The 17,975-nt window shown below is 58.6% G+C and overlaps 1 protein-coding gene across 6 annotated transcripts; it reads left to right on the top strand.

Moving 5' to 3' along the window:
• Window positions 1-2: 2 nt before the first annotated feature.
• RAB37 (RAB37, member RAS oncogene family) lies at window positions 3-16,363 on the top strand. 6 transcript variants are annotated; one of them, XM_080387485.1, is made up of 9 exons: window positions 3-179; window positions 5,998-6,108; window positions 12,613-12,654; window positions 12,788-12,854; window positions 12,940-12,992; window positions 13,426-13,491; window positions 14,278-14,334; window positions 14,611-14,687; window positions 14,801-16,363. In XM_080387485.1, the coding sequence occupies exons 1-9, from the start codon at window positions 120-122 to the stop codon at window positions 14,904-14,906; spliced, it is 639 nt and encodes a 212-aa protein (XP_080243611.1). In that variant the 5' UTR covers window positions 3-119; the 3' UTR covers window positions 14,907-16,363. The 6 variants fall into 6 exon arrangements, with proteins under 6 accessions (XP_080243611.1, XP_080243610.1, XP_080243612.1 ...); XM_080387484.1 differs by having other exon boundaries at window positions 12,785-12,854; XM_080387482.1 differs by lacking the exons at window positions 3-179; window positions 5,998-6,108 and adding exons at window positions 7,985-8,466; window positions 10,498-10,608 and having other exon boundaries at window positions 12,785-12,854.
• The last annotated feature ends 1,612 nt before the right edge of the window (window positions 16,364-17,975 follow it).

Below are 17,975 nucleotides of genomic sequence, written 5' to 3'. Positions count from 1 at the left end.
CGGGCCGGGCGGGGCCGGGCGCTGTCCGCGGTGCTGAGGGCGGCGCGGGCGCTGTCCGCGGTGCTGCAGGAGCGGCCCGGTCCCTCCCGGCGGCGGGAGCCGGCCCATGCTCCTCGGCCATGGAGGCCCGCGCCGCCGGCCCGGGGGGGGCTGGCTACAACGAGGCCCTGCTGCACAAGGTAGGGGGGGGAACCGGGGAGGGGGCTGCGAAGTGCGCGGCGTGGGGCGGGGGGGATGCCGGGGCGCTGTGACAGCAACCGCCGGTGCAGGGCGCCTGCTTGAACTTCCCCGACAAACTCTGTCCCTCCCCCCTTCTCGCTCCTCTTCCCCCGGTGGGGTCCATCCCCCGTCCCGCCCCCCCCTCCCCCCCAAATCCTGGCGAGGTGTGGGGGGGATGCGGCCGCAGCTCTTCCCCCACACACCGCGGCGGCCGGGGCTGGGCAACCCGCAGGGCTCAGCCCCGGCCTCCGCCACCCCCAGGTGATGTTGGGGAGGGGGGCGGCGGGATCGGGCGTGTTTGGAAAGCAAAGCGGGCAGGAGCGCTGGAAAGGGGCCAGCCCCGCGGCACAACCCGCAGCCGGCGTTCAGCTGCTCCCGCAGTCCTGTGCGTGCTCCGAGGTGTGGGGGGTGAGCTGCACCCCGGGGCTCTGTTCGCCAGAGACAGCCTAAGGAGCTGGCACTTCCCTGCAGTGAAATAGCGGTGTCCCAAGAGACGTCCATCCCTGCTCTCCTTGCTCTAAAATCCTTCTCTTTTGCGGGTCCCTGGAAGCATGTTTTGTAACTCCACCTTGCACGGAGGTACCAGGGCTGCTGCTTTCCCCACCAGACGTGCATGGCTCAGGCTCGGCTGGAGCAGGGCTTTTGCTCTCTGCAGTCAGTCCCAGCCCTGCAACTCCAGGAGATGTGGAGGAGACGCTGATCTCTGCCAGATTCACCCAACACTCCTCCCTGCTGTCCTCACTGCTGCTTTGCTGCAATCCCCAGTGACTGTGCAGGGGCCAACACCCCCGGGGAGCAGGGAAAAAGCAGGGACAGGGCAGGGAAAAGGGCTGGGGCTGTGTGGATCCCTCTTCACAAATCCCAGTCTGTTCTATATCCTGTTCTACTCAGGGCAATGTGCCCAGCCCTTGATTAGCAGAAAAATATCAATTACTAGCAACTCTCATTTCTGTTGTACATTGAGTACGTAGGACATGCCTCCAGGGATGACTCAAGAAACTTTGATTCTTTGCAAGGCTTTAACTCTCTCTTTTCCAGCAATGAGCTGCTGCAGTTAAGGAACGACATTGGTGGAAATGAGTCTCTGGGCAGAAGAGCTGCCCAGGCAAATAACCATCCCAGTCCCCTGTTCCCTGCCATTTCCCTTGGTATTTTTGCTGCCACTCCTGGCTGGCTTGCTTGTCGTGCAGAAACAAGCCAACTCTTGCTCCAGGGATGTGAGGCAGCAAATATCTTGCTAGGTCTTGTTTCTGAGCAAGGAATCACATTTCAGATGTGCACACTGGAGGTAAAAGTTAAGTGATTTCTGGCTGGTGGCTAAACCTGGGCCTGGGGAGGAAACAGTCCAGGAGCAAATTGAAGTGGGAACAGCAGAGGTTTGTTCTGGGCTGTTCCAGAAAAGTTTTGCTTGGCACAAAAGGAGATGGATTCTGCTTTCAGGTGATTTGGAGCATTGCCAAATTTTTCTTCCTATTGTTGGATGCTTAGATCCATTTAGCCGGAACAAGTCTTAGGGGGAGGAGAGCGAGCCCCTGGACTGTGGTTGATCCAAGGTGTTAGCACGGGGTTTGCAAACAGGAATCTGCTGTGTGATATGAGCCAGCTACCTATCTACAGGGCTGAAGCAGAGCTTCTGCCAGGGCAAGGGCCCAGCGGGGCTCGTAGAGGGTCCCAGGCGCTGGCTCAAACCAGCGTAAGGGGCTTGGCCGTGGTTAAGCAGCACCTGGACAGCGTGGGGACAGCTCTGAGGTGTCCCTGTGGCACAGGACAGCTCAAGGCAGCATCTAGCAACATCCAAGTTGCCTTAGAGCACTGCCTGGAGCAGAGAAGCAGCAGCACAGTTTTTTATATAAAGCAGGTAAAAATAAGTCACAATAACACATCCCTGCGAGACCATGAGAGCAGGGTGGCAAGGGGCCAAAAACAGCCACAGCTTCACTCTCAGACCTTTCCTTGTGCTGTGTGTCCTGGCTGAGCTCTGCAGGCAGCTGTGCTGAGATGCACGTACACAATTGCCCCAATTTGTTGTGATAAATCCTGTTGACCTGGGAACAAACCTTTGGGTTTGGGGCCTCAGCAGCTCTCTGAGAGCAACAGCAGAGCCCATGGAGGGCACCTCACCCCTCCCTGCATCCCCTAGGACTGTATTTTTACCCTGTCAGGCTCTTAGCAACTACATTTAGCTCAGGTCCAGCTGCCATGTGCTAAAGAGCAGAAATGAACTGGAACCTCAGCGCACACACACTATCCCAGATCTCCTGCTTGGCTGGCACTGGAAATGCAGCAATCACCTCCCTACGCTGCCTTGACAGCCGTGCAAAACCTCTCCTCCCTAGACATGTTAGACTGAAATATCTCCTTTACATGCTGGCTGCCAGCACAGGTAAGGGAGATCGGAGTGAGTTTGCCCTCACCACTCCATTGCTTTGCCTTGTCCCTGCAGCCCATGCTGAGCCAGCAGTGATTTTGAAGGAAGGTGATTTGTCTAGGTCTAAATTAGCCCCAAAACTACCAATCTGAGGTGTGGGGAAGGATATTTGCTCTTTCCCTAGGCAGAGCTGGCAGACAGGTCTGCCTGGGAGTGTGTTGCAAACTGTGCCTGTTTTTCCATGGGGGCTGTGGAGCAGGCGAGCTGTGGAGAGATTGGTAAAATGAGGTTACCTCTGCCCACCCAATGGAAATAATTTCCTTTAGCTGGAAACAAAAATTAGTGTGGTTTGCTGGAGCTCAAGAGTGGTGCTTTGGGACTCTCACCAAGTGGTTTTCCAGGTCTTGGGCAGGTTTCCCTCGGTCCCTTGGCCAGCTCATCTGTGCATGCACCCTGGCAAAGCACCATTCTGTCCTCACACCACCATGCAGAGAGGAGCTGCAGCACCAGAAGGAATCTTGCAACTTTTTACTGAAGTTTTACAGGTGCACACACACACAGATACCCAAAATTGGATAAACTGTGACAGCTGGCTAGTCACACCCACTCCACAGTGCAGGGTTTATGCTTCATTTATGTCTATTTGGTAGCCAAGAAGGCCACAGTGGTTTCCACAGAGCCCATGTGCTTTTCCTAAAGTCATTAGGAAAGTGTCTTGGCTGATTCAGGCCAGCTTTTACTATTATTATTATTAAGTCATGAAGCAATTCATGAGTTGTCTCTATTATAAATCCCAATTAAATTATTGATAGGGGAGTCTGCCTTTTATACATGTTCACTGTAAATCCTGGGCTCTGGAGGATTTCTGGTGCTCACTCCAGCCAGTTCTCCTCCCTCTATAATTAATGCTGTTCTCTGCATTAACTGCTCCTGAAGACAGCACTGCAGGGTACAGCTGGTCTTGTTGCATCTCCCAGCACACCAAAAAAATGCAGTGCTGGGCTGCAGGAACCCGATGGTAATGAACTCCTGGGGTATTTTCCTATGTGACTGCTCCAGGGCAGATCCTGCTCTCTGCAATGGGAACGTGTCTGGGCCACAGGGCAAAACCAAGGGCAGAGAAATTCCCTGCAGGGAAAGAGGTGATGGAGCTCCTCTGGCCCATGTACAAGGGCTTCACCCAGAGATTTCTGCCTCCCAATATCCTGCCCAGGTTCCCATCCCATGAGGCTGCTTTGAATGTACGAGTGACCCAAAAGCAGCCTCATGTCTAGTTAGGGAGGGAGGAGGGAGAAATATCCAGCTGTGGATCTGGCCGCAGGTTGCTTGCCTGTCAGCACACAGGTCTGTGTCTGGCAGAGGTGCAGGGCTCCCTCCTGCCAATAGCTCCACTCAGCAGGTCAGGCTTTTCCCAGGCGATGTTTGGGGTTTGAGATTTTTTTTTCTGAGGGAAAACGCTGATTCACCGAAGTAAGCATTTCACTGAAGTGTATTGGCATTAGCAGGCCACAGGCAGGTTGTGGTGCGGTAATTTATGCTAGGGAGGATGCTGGTCTCCTGCCAGTCCATGTTCCTGCTTTGTCTGTGGTCCTCAAGCTCCTTGGCTTTTGGTTTCATCCCACTCCTTCGGGGTCCATGAGGTGGTGGGAACCACAGTGCCAGGCACTGTGGCACATGCTTGGTGGCTGCATCCCCTGTGGCCTCCTGGAGCATGAAATCAGGCCTTGATCTTCCAGGGCTGTTCAGGCACTTGATTAAACGCATTCCTCCATGCTCATCTGCCCTGCACTTCATAAGGGGGAACGAGCAGTGCCTGAAGTGCTGCCAGCCTGGGCTTCACCCCAGGGCCCTTTGGTGCAGGGGAGGTGATGGAGGGACAGGACCATCCATGCATGGAAGCTTCCCTGGCTGTCAGGAAGATGCTGAAGCACCATCTCCCACTCAGCTGGTAGAGTGACCTTTGTGATGTCACCTGGGCTGGGGACAAAGGGCTGAGGTGCCCCAGGATGGAGCAGGGCTGCTGAAGCTGCATCAGACTAAACACAAATCAAGGAGGGGGAAACAACAGATGCAGCAAAGTGCAGCACAACTGAAAGCAGAGAGTGAAGAGGTTCAGCCTCATCACCTTGCCAATGCAGCCCTGCAGCCTCAGAGGTGGCAGGGGACTGGTGACAGGGGGGACACTGCTCAGTGCTTGCCAGGGGTGCAGCTACAGGAACACCCATGTCCTGAAAGTCAGAGCCAAACCCAGTTCTTAGCAAGAAGATGGTTAGCAGAGTGTTTGTTTTAACTTCTGTGTCTACAAAAAGGTTGAAAGTGCCTCAGTTTCCTGAAAGGATGGGAATGTTTATGCCGGTGGTTCTGAGAACAAAACCCATTTACAGGCAGAGAGGGGAGGGAGGGGTTTGTGTTTGCACTGTTGGTCTCCCTTAGGTCAGGGATTTGGAGGAACACAGGCAGGAGCAGAAAGGAGGATGGGCTCCTCAGGGATGCAGTGTGGGTACCAAGGCCATGGGCTGGCAGCCTGGGAGCTACTCAGGAGGTGATGGCAGTGCCCCAGCTCTGACACCTGCACAGCTCCCTTGTCCATTCTGCTCTGGGACAAGCAAGCCTTGCTCCCTGTGGGAGAGCCCTGGGGCTCCCCATGGAGGGCTGGAGAGGCAGGAGGGCTCTGTGACTTCAAACCCAGTGCCCTGCCTGGCGGGGAGTGCTGCAGGTCCATGACATTAATGCAGCATGAAGACAACCCAGTACCCTGAGAGAGGCTGTGTGGCTGTGGCAGCGGCTGCATGCAGCAGCGGCAGGAGATGCTCTTTTTACTAGATGGTTTTGGACCTAATCCAGCACTGCCAGAGTCCTCCCAAAGAGGTTTTCCACCAGGGCTGTGCGAGCCAAAGCTGATTCCCAAGCCAGGGCAAGGCTGTCTCTCCTGCTCGCTCTGCATGATGGGCTGCACTTTGCTTTCTCTTCCACCTCTCTGCATTTGGAGAGGGCACGGTGGGCTCATGCCTGAAGCTCAGCCTGGGACATATTTCATTTATTACAGAGATGGTCAGAGGGGTGGAGATTCCCTCTCAGGCAGGTGGCAGGACCAAAGGTGACAGCAAAGAACAGGGCACAGCGGGATGAGCCATCTGGCCATGGCACTGGCATCCAGCAGCCCATGGGGACAACCTGCTGCTGAGCAAGTCTGTGCAGGGGGGACTGCCATGGGGCTCACACAGGGCCCACGTCTCCACCATGATCTGCGGCTGGACTAGTCCCTCCCAATCATGCTGTGTTTGTTGCCGCATCCCCCCAAGCAACCTCTCCCCAAACACCCGGCTCCCAGCTGTACACCTGTGCCTGCAGGCTCTGGTATTGCATTGCCTGCTGTCATGCACCAATGCCTCTTTGCCTGGTTCTTGCAGACAATCCTGGTCGGAGACAGCGGTGTGGGGAAGACATCTCTGCTGGTCCAGTTTGACCAGGGCAAGTTCATTCCTGGCTCCTTCTCTGCCACTGTGGGCATTGGGTTTACGGTAAGAACTTAGTCCCTCTTCCCTGGGCTGTGCAACCTTGTTCACCCTTGGGGGAACAGTTTTATTTGGGTACTCATAATCTATGGTTCTATGAATCTGGTGGTGCTAAGCACAAAGAATTGAGAGAATTTGCTTCGGTGCTGCTGGATGAGGGGCCCGGTCTGGCTGCGTGCTTGCTGGCAAGCTGGGAGCAGGTGCACTTCAGGCTGCTGGGGGGGATGGAGGATGGATGAGGCTTCACGCCTCAAAACCCTTGGTGGGCCTGTGCCTGAGTGCAGCCTTTTGCATCACACCAGGAAAGCTGCCTTTGGAGCAGCCCTGCTCTCCCGGCAAGAAGCCAGCCTGTGTCCTGCCTCTGCAGCCTGGGGCCCTTGGGAAAAGTCAGGCAGCTGGCGGCAGCTCCTGGGAAGAGCACTCGGCCACCATCCAGCACTATTTGTGGAGCTGCTGCAGGGCCAGCAAGCGGCTCTGATGTATGTGTCCCCTCTCCTGAAGGAGCCCGGGACAGAGACAGCACTTGAGACCACTGCACAGCCAGGCTGGCATCCCTCCAGCATCCGCAGCAAGGCTGGGTCTCAGCAAGAGGCTGGTACCCATGGGATGGTTATTGCCCACGAGGAGCCTGTTACCCACGGGGATTTTCTCTCTAGTCCAGGCCAAGGAAGCAGGGAAACATGTGGTACCAGCACAGGGGATCTGAGGCCAAGCAGCCCAGGGGCTGGCAGCTGAGGGTGCCGCTGTGGGCAATGCCAGCAGGCAGAGGATGCTCAGCCATGCTGTCCACCTTTGCTGGCTCCGTTTCCCCTGCAGCAAAGGACAGTGTGGGGAGGTGATGCTCAGCCAGGCGTTTTTCCTGCCTAGGCAACTCCGTGAGCACCAGCACAGTTTGCCATACCCTTCCAGCCCCACCCTGCCCCCAGCAAGCTGCAGGGCAACTCAGCCCTTTCGAGGAGCTCCAAGTGCCTCCAGCCTTCAGTTGCGGCACTTTCCTGGCCAAAGAGCGTATATAAACTATAAATCCCCTGGCTGGGTCTGAGCACAGTTACAGGACTGGAAATACAGGTTCCCTTTCCCGAGGGGCAGAGTAAGGCTGGTCTGGAGCAGGACCTGGCAGCCAGGGAAGGTGCGGAGGTGGGTGCCATTGCAGTGGGCATCTCTGCCATCAGACCTCCTGCAGCTGTGCGTGGCCTTCGCCTGGAGAGCGGTGAGGGGCACGGCTCTGCATGGGATCCCCACGCGCCTGAATCCCAGCGGCGTGAGTGGGGCTGGGGGTTTGCACTGGGATTAGTCCTGGCATGGGGGAGATGGGCTGGGGGTCCCTGGAAAAATAGATCAGAGGGGGCTGAAGGTTCCTCTCCGTGGAGCAGTGCCTGTAAGCCTGAAGGCCCTGGGTAGCTGTAGTGCATGGACTTGGGGATAGGGGTTCGTGGAGTGAGATTTTGGGTGACACAACATCCCTGGCTCTCTCCTGGGACTTCTCCTGCATTGCCGTGCTTGGGCTGTTTCCAAACGAAGCACACCATGATCTGGGCCCATGTATGTATGTATGTATGTATGTATGTATGTATGTATGTATGTATGTATGTATGTATATATGTATGATTCTGGGGGCTGTAAGCAGCCAGGGAGAGCGGCAGCCCCAGAAACCATCCTGGCAGAGATGCGGTGCTGCTGAACGGGCTCATGGCAGCGTGGCTTCTGGCTACCAGCTGCTGCTCCTGGCTTCCTCCTGGCTTCACGGAACCTTGGTGGTAACCCGGGGCCCGGGCCCCAGCTCAACAGCCATCGAGGCTGCAGCAGACAGGACAAACCTCCCACCCTTGGGTGGGCTGGTGGGGTGGGAGCAGGGGCAACTGTCCCAGAGTGGCAGGGGTGATTTGGTAGCACTGGGGTCTCCATCCTCACACTCTGCGGAGGACTGGGGGGCTGTTCACTTGTGGGATGAACGGTTCTTCCTCTCCCCTCCATGTGCCCGAGGGACACGCTGGGGCTCTCCCCGCCCTCCGGTGCTGTCGGAGCCCGGCAAACCCAGGCACCCCGCGGTCCTCGGGGTGGGGGGCAGGTTTCCAGCGTTGAGCCTCCTCTTCCTCACTCCGTGGCCGGACTGGGCAGGGAGGCGGCCGGGGCACAGCCTCGGGGGTGGCATTGACCGGGGAGGAGGAGGAAGAGGAGGAGGAAGGCGGGCCGGGTGGGGCCGCCGAGGTTCCGCTCGATCGCACCATGAGCGGCCCCGGCGGGGCGGCGGGGAGCGGGACCCCCCCGGCGGGGAACGGGGACGCCCCGGTGGGAAACGGGGACCCCCCGGTGGGAAACGGGGACCCCCCGGCGCTGCCCCGGGACTACGAGCTGGCCGGCAAGGTGAGAGGCGGCGCGGGGTGCGGCGGGGGAAGCAAGGACGCAGCCCCCAAGCCCTGCCCGGGATGGAGGTTGGAGCTCGCCCCCCGACCCAGCGGGGTCCCGGGGGGGTCCCGGGGACCAACCGCTTCCTCCGCTGCCGCGATCGCGCGCAGGAAGCGGCTGCGGGCCGGGGAAGGGGAAGGGGAAGGAGAAGGAGGCGGCGGCCCCAGCTAAGCCCCCCCCCCAGCCCTGCCCGCCCCCGCCCCGGGGGGTCCCAGATCCAGCAGATGGGGGTCCCTGCCCGGGAGGTGGAGATAGGGGTCCCTACCCGGGGGGCGGGTCTTTGCCCTGGGGGGCGGTGGGGTGCCCAGCTGCAGGAATGGTGCTTTTGGGGCTCTCGGCTTGGTGGGCAGCAGGACTCCTTTGGGGGAAGACGGGCGAGCTCTGCCCTCTGAAAGCCCGTCCTTCCCTCCTCCGGGCAAGGGGGGCCCTGCCAGCCCGAGCAGCGGCGCCCCCCATGCTACAGGGCGGGGGAAGCAGGACCCCATCCAGCCCATCGCGGCATCCCAAGGGCACAGGGGTGGGGGGGCCAGCATGTGTGCCCAGGAGGCAAGCCAGCCCCACACCCACCCCGCAGCCCCCCAGCACTGCCAGTGCCCCTGTGCCCCTGCCAGGCATCAGGGTGGGAGCCCTCCTCCCAGAAAACCCTCCTCTTCCCCAGCCCAGCTCAAAGTCGCCCTGGGGAACCACCCTCCTCTTCCCAGCTGCACAGGGAAGGCACAGCACCGATAAACCTTTTATCCAAAAATTTTAATAAGCAGCCTCAGGCTGAGCCCAGCACAGAGGGTGCCAGCCCCCAGACCTCCCACTGCCTCCCTGAGCTGGCTCCCAAAGCCATCCTGTGCGATGCTGCCTTCCCTAAACTGCTTTTATTCCTTTGCCTTTATCCTCTCTGCTCTGACTCCTTTCAGTGGAGGGCAATTTTTGTCTTGGAAGGAGGAAATAAGTTGCCAGCTTGATTCAAAGGGAGGTGGAGGCAGAATTCAGTGGTGTTCCCAGCTGCCCTCCAGCCTCAGCTGGGTTGGGGGTGTCCTGGGGAAGGATTTGACCAGCAAGGTGAATTGGCAGGAGGCAGAGCATTTCCAGCCCCCAGCTCTGGCTGGGCTGGCCCACAGAGCATCTGCCGTGCCACCCCTGCAGAGGGTGGCTGTGGCCCACTGCATTTGCCTGGCCCGGGGACAGTGGGAACATGTGGGTTTGCTTTGCAGGCTCCAGCAGCCCCACAGTGTGGGTTTGCAGGGGTGGACCTTCTCGCTGGAGTCCTGCTCGCTCGTTTCCATTTTTAGGCAGGGGATAGATGCAGTCAGCATCAGGTTAATGATTGCTGGGCCAAGCAGGAAGGGCAGCACAGTGCCAGGGCGTCTAGTAAAGCTGCGCTTGTGGAGACCAGCATCAGTCCTGACTGCTGCCTGCCTGGGTCTGGTGGTGTCAGAGCGGCCGGGGAGCCCTGGCTGAGCCTGTTTGCTTAGCAGGAGGGGAAAAGGCACCGTGTTTGCTTTGGTGTCTGCAGCAGGCAGAGCCCTGGGCACTGATAGGATGAGAATCTCGGACACAGCAGGGTTTGCCCGAGCCATGCATCAGCCCTTGGGCTGAGTGCACCCAGGACCGGGGCAAAGCATGGGCCGAGGTGGCTCTGCATGTCTGGGAGCTGTGGTTGGTTCTCCAGGAGCCTCCTGGGCTGGGAGGCAGCCAGGGGCTGGCCAGGAGACTTCTCTTCTTGCTGTGGTACCCATCTTCGCACCAGCTCTCCTCTTCCGTTCTCCCCGTCTTTGGGGGCTGGGGGCTGCTCCATTGCCCTGGAGCATCGCCTAGCTGCACCCTCAGGGGTCCCATCCCACCCCCAGCTCTCACAGGGCTCCCTGGACCTGGCAGGATCATCACTGGGGAAAGAAATGGAGGGACACAAGGGACTAGGGGGGGTGTTCTCAGCACCACCCAGGGACGCTGCCCCCTCCCCATCCTGCTGACACTCTCCCTGCGCCCATCTTGCAGGTGATGTTACTTGGAGACTCGGGCGTGGGGAAAACCTGCTTCCTACTCCAGTTCAAAGATGGGGCCTTTCTCTCCGGGACGTTCATAGCCACCGTGGGCATAGATTTCCGGGTGAGACCACCATGGTTGCCAGCCCCTCGCCTCCCCCTACCCACACCTCAGCCAGGACAGGGTGCTGAGAAGGGAGAACGGGGGGGTTTCCAGCCTCTGCACCCTAAATCTCCCAATCAGCAACAGGCACTTGCTGAAACCGTTCTACCTCTCCCTGGGAGAGTGATAACAGATGGAAAAGTCTGCTGGAAGCATCACCTCTTGCCTTTAAATCAGCAAACAGTCTTGGTTTAGCCCACCCCAGCCAGGTGCGTAGGTTGGAGGTATGTGGTGGGTGGCTGGCACACTGCACCGCCAGGCTGAGGCCAATGGCTGGCAGGCACAAATGCTGGTTGCTGTAATTTTTGTGCCTTGAAAGGGCTGAAATTGGCTGCTGTGGAGGTGTTAAGGTCACTGGATCCTGCTTAAACCCTCCTGCTGCTCTTTATTCACCAAATTTCAGCTGCGGGGTTTCTCTGGGGATGCACGGGTAGGCAGAGCTGTTTGCAGCACAGGGAAAAGGGGCATTTCTTCAGGCTGGAAGTCACGGGGGTGTCCCCGGACAGGGCTCTGCCACCGCTGCCGACATGTGCCAAGTGCGGTCAGCGCTTCCGCTGCCTCCACGGCTGCAGCTGCTTCAGTTTTCTGCTGCCTTTGCTGCTCTTGGCTTGCAGGGGGGAACTGGGGCGTTGGTGAGCAGAGTTTAGGGGCAAGGGCTGCGGGTTTGCTTTGGAAGGGTCTTGTGGCCTGTTCTTCCAACGAAGTGATGGAAGAAGGAAAATCTTCTGTGTCCCACAGCATGCCCAGGGGTGTTGCCAGCTTGTAGGTACCCTCTCTGCCTTGTATAAGCCTCCCCCTCCAGCAGCTCACGGCTTGCTGCTCGTAGGTAACTTCCAGAGTCTCCTAGGGTGTGTTTTCATTCTATTCAGCCTGTTTTCTTAAATTTTGTCATCTCCACATTGGCCGAATTTCCATTTCAAACAATTCCAGGCAAGTAAATTATTTATAGGGATCTTCTCTTTCCAGACTCATCCCTCCAAGTACAATTCTTTAAAAAGTCTTAAAATAGCACATCAGTAACTCCTGCTTTTCTTTCTTCTGGCCCCTGGAGAGAAGTTCCTGTGCTTCCAAGTTGGGTACAGCAATTGTTTAAACCCCAGTAATTGCCTTCTCTGCTCACTTGCAAATGCCTTTTCCCTTCCCTGGACCCAGCCTGGCTGCCTGCCTGCAAACCACCCTAACCCAGGAGATTTCTTCCTGCCGTGCTAGATAAAGCTATGTGCTACCTGCAACCTCCCAGCTCAGTCTTTGCAACCACATTTAAGGGCCAAACAAAGCTCTCATCAGCAAGGAAGCCTGAGTGTCACCAAGGCAGCCTGTGGCATCCAAAGGCTTCAGATTGCTGCAAACAGCCCAAATTTTAGTGCAGCGGTGGTTCCTTCAGCACGTGGAGCGGAGGAATCCTGGGAGAAGGGTCAGGGCTTTATGGTGGGCAAACATTATAAAAGCACAGCAAGATGTTATTGAGAAATGCATATTTGCTCGTAGTTCAGGCAAGACCTCCCCACTTCCCCAGCTCTGCTGAACTTCCCCTGGCCATGCGTCAGGGGCTGCTGCAAGCCCGGGGTCAGCATCCCTGCATTTTGCAGGCCAGCCTGCCTCGTTACCCAGCTCCTTAGGTAACTCAGGAGCTACTGGACAAGGGTGCTGGCTGGAAGAGATGAGTGAGGCACCAGATCCAAAGCAGGCTGGGATCTTGCTGTCCTGTCTCCATCAGGGCTTCATTCGGTTCTTTTTCACCCTGGCATGAGGGGATGCTGCTCTGGGATGTCCCTGTAGCCATCACGCAGCATCACAGCCCCCAGCAGGACCAGGGTTTGTAGCAATGAGGTTTCAATGTCCAGCCCCATGGGCAGCCTGCTTCATCCCACCGGCCAGGGGAGAGCAGCTGAGGGGCCCGGGCACACCAGGGCTAGCTGGCACCCACCTTTGGGCTGATGGACATGCTCTCCTTCTCTTCTGCAGAACAAAGTGGTGGCTGTGGATGGTGTGAAGGTGAAACTGCAGGTGAGTTTTAGGAAACGAGCAATTCCCAGCCAGATTGCTGGAACCCGGTGGTCCAGCTGGGCCAGGAGCCACAAGGCATCCCCAGCTGGGGGGGGTTCCCCTCCCCAAACTCACTGGGGCTGCTTCCCAGCAGATATGGGACACGGCAGGACAGGAGCGTTTCCGCAGTGTCACCCACGCCTACTACAGGGATGCCCAAGGTGGGTTTGGGTTCCAGCAGGGATGGGGGAGACTGGCTGGAGCACATCCCTGCAGGGGGCAATGCCTCTGCCTCTTCCCTTCCAGCCCTGCTGCTGCTTTACGACATCACCAGCAAGATGTCCTTCGACAACATCCGCGTGAGTCCCCTCTGTGGATCAGGAGTGTGTTTCTCCCCAGGGATCTGGGTCATGCATGCCCTGCTTGGCTTGGTGGGTGGTTGGGGCAGTTTGAAGCCTGTTTTACACATAAGTGCTGGATGTTTCGTCCAGACCCGGCCAGCTGGGAGCTTGTCCCTGGGGCGCCAGGCTGGGTGCTGCATGGCTGGGTGAGTTTTGTTTAGGGACATGGTAAATGGCTGGAGGGAGAACACGCGGTTTGGGATGGACATGAACTACATGCAAGCTTGGGCTGCAGCCAGGAGACGGGGCGTTTTCAGGACTGTTTGGCAGCTGTGATGCTGGAATGGTTCCCATCCCCCAAAAAAGTTGTTTTTCCAGTCCTTGTGGTGGGGGCTGTGAGGGCTGAGAGGGGAGGGATGGGGGTACTGCTCACCCTGATGATGCCCTGCAGGCCTGGCTGACAGAGATCCACGAGTATGCCCAGAAGGATGTGGTCATCATGCTGCTGGGCAATAAGGTGTGTACAAGGTCCCCCTTCACCCCATGCCATGCCGTGCCATGCTGTGCCGTGCCGTGCTGGCCCTGTAGCTGTGGAGGGATGGGGCTCGGTGGGTGCTCTGCCTGCTGGCTGGGTGCACCCTGCCTGCACCCTCTGCCAGGCTCTGCTGCTTTCTGAGCTCAGTTAGACCCTGAGGTGACACCAGACGTTTGGGGGATCGGGGGGGGGGGGGGGGGGGGGGTGCGGGCAGTGTCCCCGGCAGCCAGTGGGGGGCAGCACAAGGCTGAGGCTCCCGGTATGGGATGCTCCCGGTGCGGGAAGCTGCTGGGTATGGGATGCCCACCCAGGTCCTAGATATACCGCCAGATCCCAGGTAGCCCCAAGTTTCAGATGCCCAACCAGGTCCTAGGTTCTCTTCAAGGGTCCCAGACGCTGCCGGCTGCCCAGTGCCTGACTGGGTGCCGGATTTTCCCCTGGGACTGGATGTGTCCTGGATGATGCTGGGTACTTGACACCCAACAGGGTATGAGAAGCCTCCCTGAATCCTGCATGGCTCCAGGTACTTGATGCTGCCTCAGATCCCCAGTGTCCCCAGGTCCTGGATGCCCTTCTCACATCCCTGATGCCCTCTGGTCCCAGATGCTCAACAGGTCCTGGTTTCTCTTCTGGGCACTGGATGTTCCCAGGTCCCTGATGCCCCCAGTTCCTGGCAGCCCCCTGCCCACCCCACGATGCTTGCTTGCCAGATGCCCCCAGGGTGCCAGCTGGCCCTGGTATGTGGTGACACTTTGCTTCTCTTGGCAGGCTGATGTGAGCAGCGAGAGGGCTGTGAGGACAGAGGATGGAGCATCGCTGGCCAGGGTGAGCTGTGCTGTGGTCTAACGCAACTGCAGCCCCCCCTGAAAACTGTACCTCACTCAGGGTCCCCATGCAGCTGTGCCACCCCCTCTGATGGGTGCCCAGACCTGCCTGGCTCTAGCACGGGCAGCGTGGCAGCCACTTGCACACAAAACCTAGGGCAAGGCAGGGAGGGGAGGGCACCTTGTCCCCAAACCTCAGCCAGGTGACAGGGATGATTTGGAGGGGCAGGAGGGAATTTCAGGGCTGGCTGCTGATGGGGCCATGCTGCCTTTGCAGGAGTACGGGGTGCCTTTCATGGAGACAAGCGCCAAGACAGGCATGAACGTGGAGCTGGCCTTCCTGGCCATTGCCAAGTGAGTACCTGGGGCCAGGGGACCTGGCAAGGGAGGTGTCCCCTGCAGCCCCACTGCCTGCTGCACCAGCACTTGAGGGGGCAGGTGGAGGTAACATGGCCCCACCACCCCAGGGAGCTGAAGCAGCGCGCGATGCAGCCACCAGACGAGCCCCGCTTCCAGATCCATGACTACATCGAGTCACAGAAGAAGAAATCTGGCTGCTGTGCCTTTGCCTGAGAGCGACCAGGAGGAGCTGGCAGCCCTGGGAGTGCAGGCAGGCAGGAGGCAGAGCAGGGGCCCAATCCTACCCTCAAGCACCTGAGGGAATCAGGTTCTGACAAGCCAAGCATGGATGGGACAATATGACAGAGCAGAGAGTGCACAAGGAGAGCCATCGTCCCGGCACCAAGGACCAGGGGCCAGATCCTGCTGCCCTGTGGGGCAATGCCTAGAGCTTACTGTGTGCCACTGGGACAACTGCAGTGTGATGACTGCCAGCCTGGCCAGCAAGCCACAGTGCTGCCCCCATCACCCAAGCAGGATGCAGGATACAGCCCCACACCTGGCTGAGAGCCCCTTGGAGCGGCTGCAGGGGCTGTGTGTGCACCATGGATGAGTACCTGTGCAGCCCCCGGCCGTCCCCTCCCCTGCAGCCATCCCTGCTCCCAGCGCTGCTCCCATCTAGCTGGAAGGGTCTGATCCAGCCCCTGTGTCCCTGGTGCTGCTGGGCTATTGCTTCCCTCCAGGGAGCCTTGGCTCTGCCCCCCAGGCTGCCCCACACCTGGGTGCAGCCAGTGCCCACACTTGGCTGTGGCTCCTCACTGCTGCAGTTGCTGCCATCGGCTTTTATCCTCCTGCTGCCACGAGGGCAGTGATACCCTGGTTGTGTCCGGGTTCTGCCGAGGGAAGGGCTGGGATGGGGAAGCATCTAGCCAAGCCTGTTCCCTGCCCATGCAGCTGGCATGAGAAATAAAACTATCCAGGGAGCACCCAAGCGACACTTGGGGCACTTCTAGTACACATGGCAATTTGGAAAAACATTTATTTCCCCCCTTCTTGTTGCCACAGGAATTAGAGACTTTAAAAAAAAAAAAAAAAAAAAAAAAAAAGAGAAAATCCTTTTTCTTTTCAATCCCTCCAGACAAAACCATCTCTGGCCTCACGCAGGCTAGAGCTGGTGGGGTGGAGGTGTCTGCAGTGGCCTGGGGCTGCTGTTGCCTGCCGGCTCCCAGGGCAGACTGGGTTTCTCTGCCGTCGCTGCACATGTAATACAACTGTTTCTTCCTGCTGCTGGCAAATAGCAGCTGAAACCCACTCTCTGGAGAGCAGATGCCTGAGATGCTTCTGCCAGCAAACGCTGCTACGTTGGGCACTGGCGGGGTGCAAGCCTTGTGCATAGCTGCACATCCCCAGTGCTCAGCCTGACCCTGCCAGCGCGCTGCCGGCTCCCCTGGGCACTACCTGGGGCAGTGACGGTGAATATTTGGTTATGTAGCTGAAGAGCTGATGTGAAGGGGAGCTGTGAAGGGGATGGCACTGCTGCATGTAGGAACTGGGGACAGTCCGGCACATCGTCCCTCCTAGCACCTTCCCTGGCTGCCTTCACCTCCCACCTGCCTTGGTGCCGCCTTCACCTCTGCTCTGCTCCTGGGTCTCTCTTTGCAAGTTTATAGATTAAAGCTGTGTATTTTCAAGGCTTTTCATCTGCCTGTTTTTTTTATTATTTTATTATTATTGCGTGAGAAATCCCTGCCCCGGGTCTGCAACGTGGGAGGCTGCTGCATCCAGGCTCTGCAGAGCAGTGGGGCCAGGGGGGCCCTGGGAGCAGCCATAGGGAGGGGGAAGCACCCGCAAGCCCCTTCCTCCCCATTGAGGCTTTCCTTGCACATTTCAGACAGTCCAAAGGTGAGAGGGGAAGAGTAAACATGGCCTGTTAAATTAAAACCAACCTCCTCCCCTGCTGTTCTCATGGTGCGGAGTCCAGCATTCCCCAAATAACTCTGTCTTCCCACCAATGGCATTGCTGCTGCCACTTGGCTGATGTCTGCAAAAAATGCTGGATGGCTTCAACACAAACAGACGCTGGCTCTTTTCTGCTTTCCCCCCTCCAGCCTGAGCTCCCTTAACGTCACGCCGAGCTGCAAAAGGCCCTGGCAGGAGGATGCAGCTGCGGTGCAACGGTGCTGCCAGTGCCTTGGCACCCCGCGGGTGCTGCTGGACCCAAAGCAGCGCTGGCTGTTTCCTTTGCTGCTGCTTTTCTTCCTTATCGCGGTCCTGTGCTCACACCAGCCTTCTTGGAGCTGGGTTTTGTTTCCTGACTTAGGGCAGTGTTCCCAAAATATGTCCCCCTCTGTCTCCCCCGCAAACATGCACGCTTGTGGGGCTGCACTGCTCACAACCCCCTTGCCAAGGGGGGGCTGTGCCACATAGAGGCCACAGGCGATGAACCCCCCCTGTCCTTGGGGCCATACCGTGACACACTTGCCCTGGTTTTCCTCTCCACAGGCATCTGCCACTGGCTGCCGTGGGATTCCTCTCTGCTGCCTTTCTCAGGGCTGAGTGGCTGCGGGCGAATGCTCAGCCAAGTGGAGGAAACAAATGAGCCCACCCTCTGCTCGGCCCATGGAGCCGGAGCATGGCCACCCCCAGCACGCAGGGGGTTCTCAGCTGCTGGGGTTCCCTGCAGCAGGGCTGCGGTGCTGAGCTGCCCAGGAGGGCTGTGTCCCGTGGGAATGCTGCCCGCGCTTCCTTGCTCACCCGGCTGCAGCACAGTTAAACGTGATGCTGGTTGCCCATAGGACCTTTGCCAGGCCCTGAAGCCCAGCAGTGAGAAACACCGATGGCACCTCTGTGCCACGCTCCCCGGGATGATCCCGGGAGCTGGCTCTGCCCAGCACCAGCAGCCCTGCTGCAATGCTGGAGCAACCCAGGCCTGCAGCTGCCCTGCCCTGGCTGACCCGCACCCTCAGGCTCTCACCCTCCCATAACCCCGTGGCCACTTCTGCTCCACAGGCCCTGAGCAGCACCGTGGGGCTGGGGCAGAGCAAATCCCCCGGGGTTTCCTCCATCTCCCACGCTCTTGTCCCTCAGCTCCAGGGTGCTGAGCAGGGGCCGGGGGTGGCTTGGGGACACAGGGCTCCTCTCCTTTCCACCGCACAGTGGGTCACTTTGGGGTTTTTATTTCACTTTTGAAGGTCCCAACCCCCCCCTTCCCCCAGTCCCTTGCCTCCCAGCATTGGGCGAGGGGACAAGGAGGGTCGCAGCCCGAAGATGCCAAGGTGTGCCACGCCAGCTGTTTCCCGGGAG

Source organism: Falco punctatus (assembly GCF_963210335.1).
Source record: "Falco punctatus genome assembly, chromosome: 1".
NCBI lineage: Eukaryota > Metazoa > Chordata > Aves > Falconiformes > Falconidae > Falco > Falco punctatus.
The sequence above is the reverse complement of the archived record's forward strand: the minus strand, read 5'-3'. Positions and strand labels throughout refer to the sequence as shown.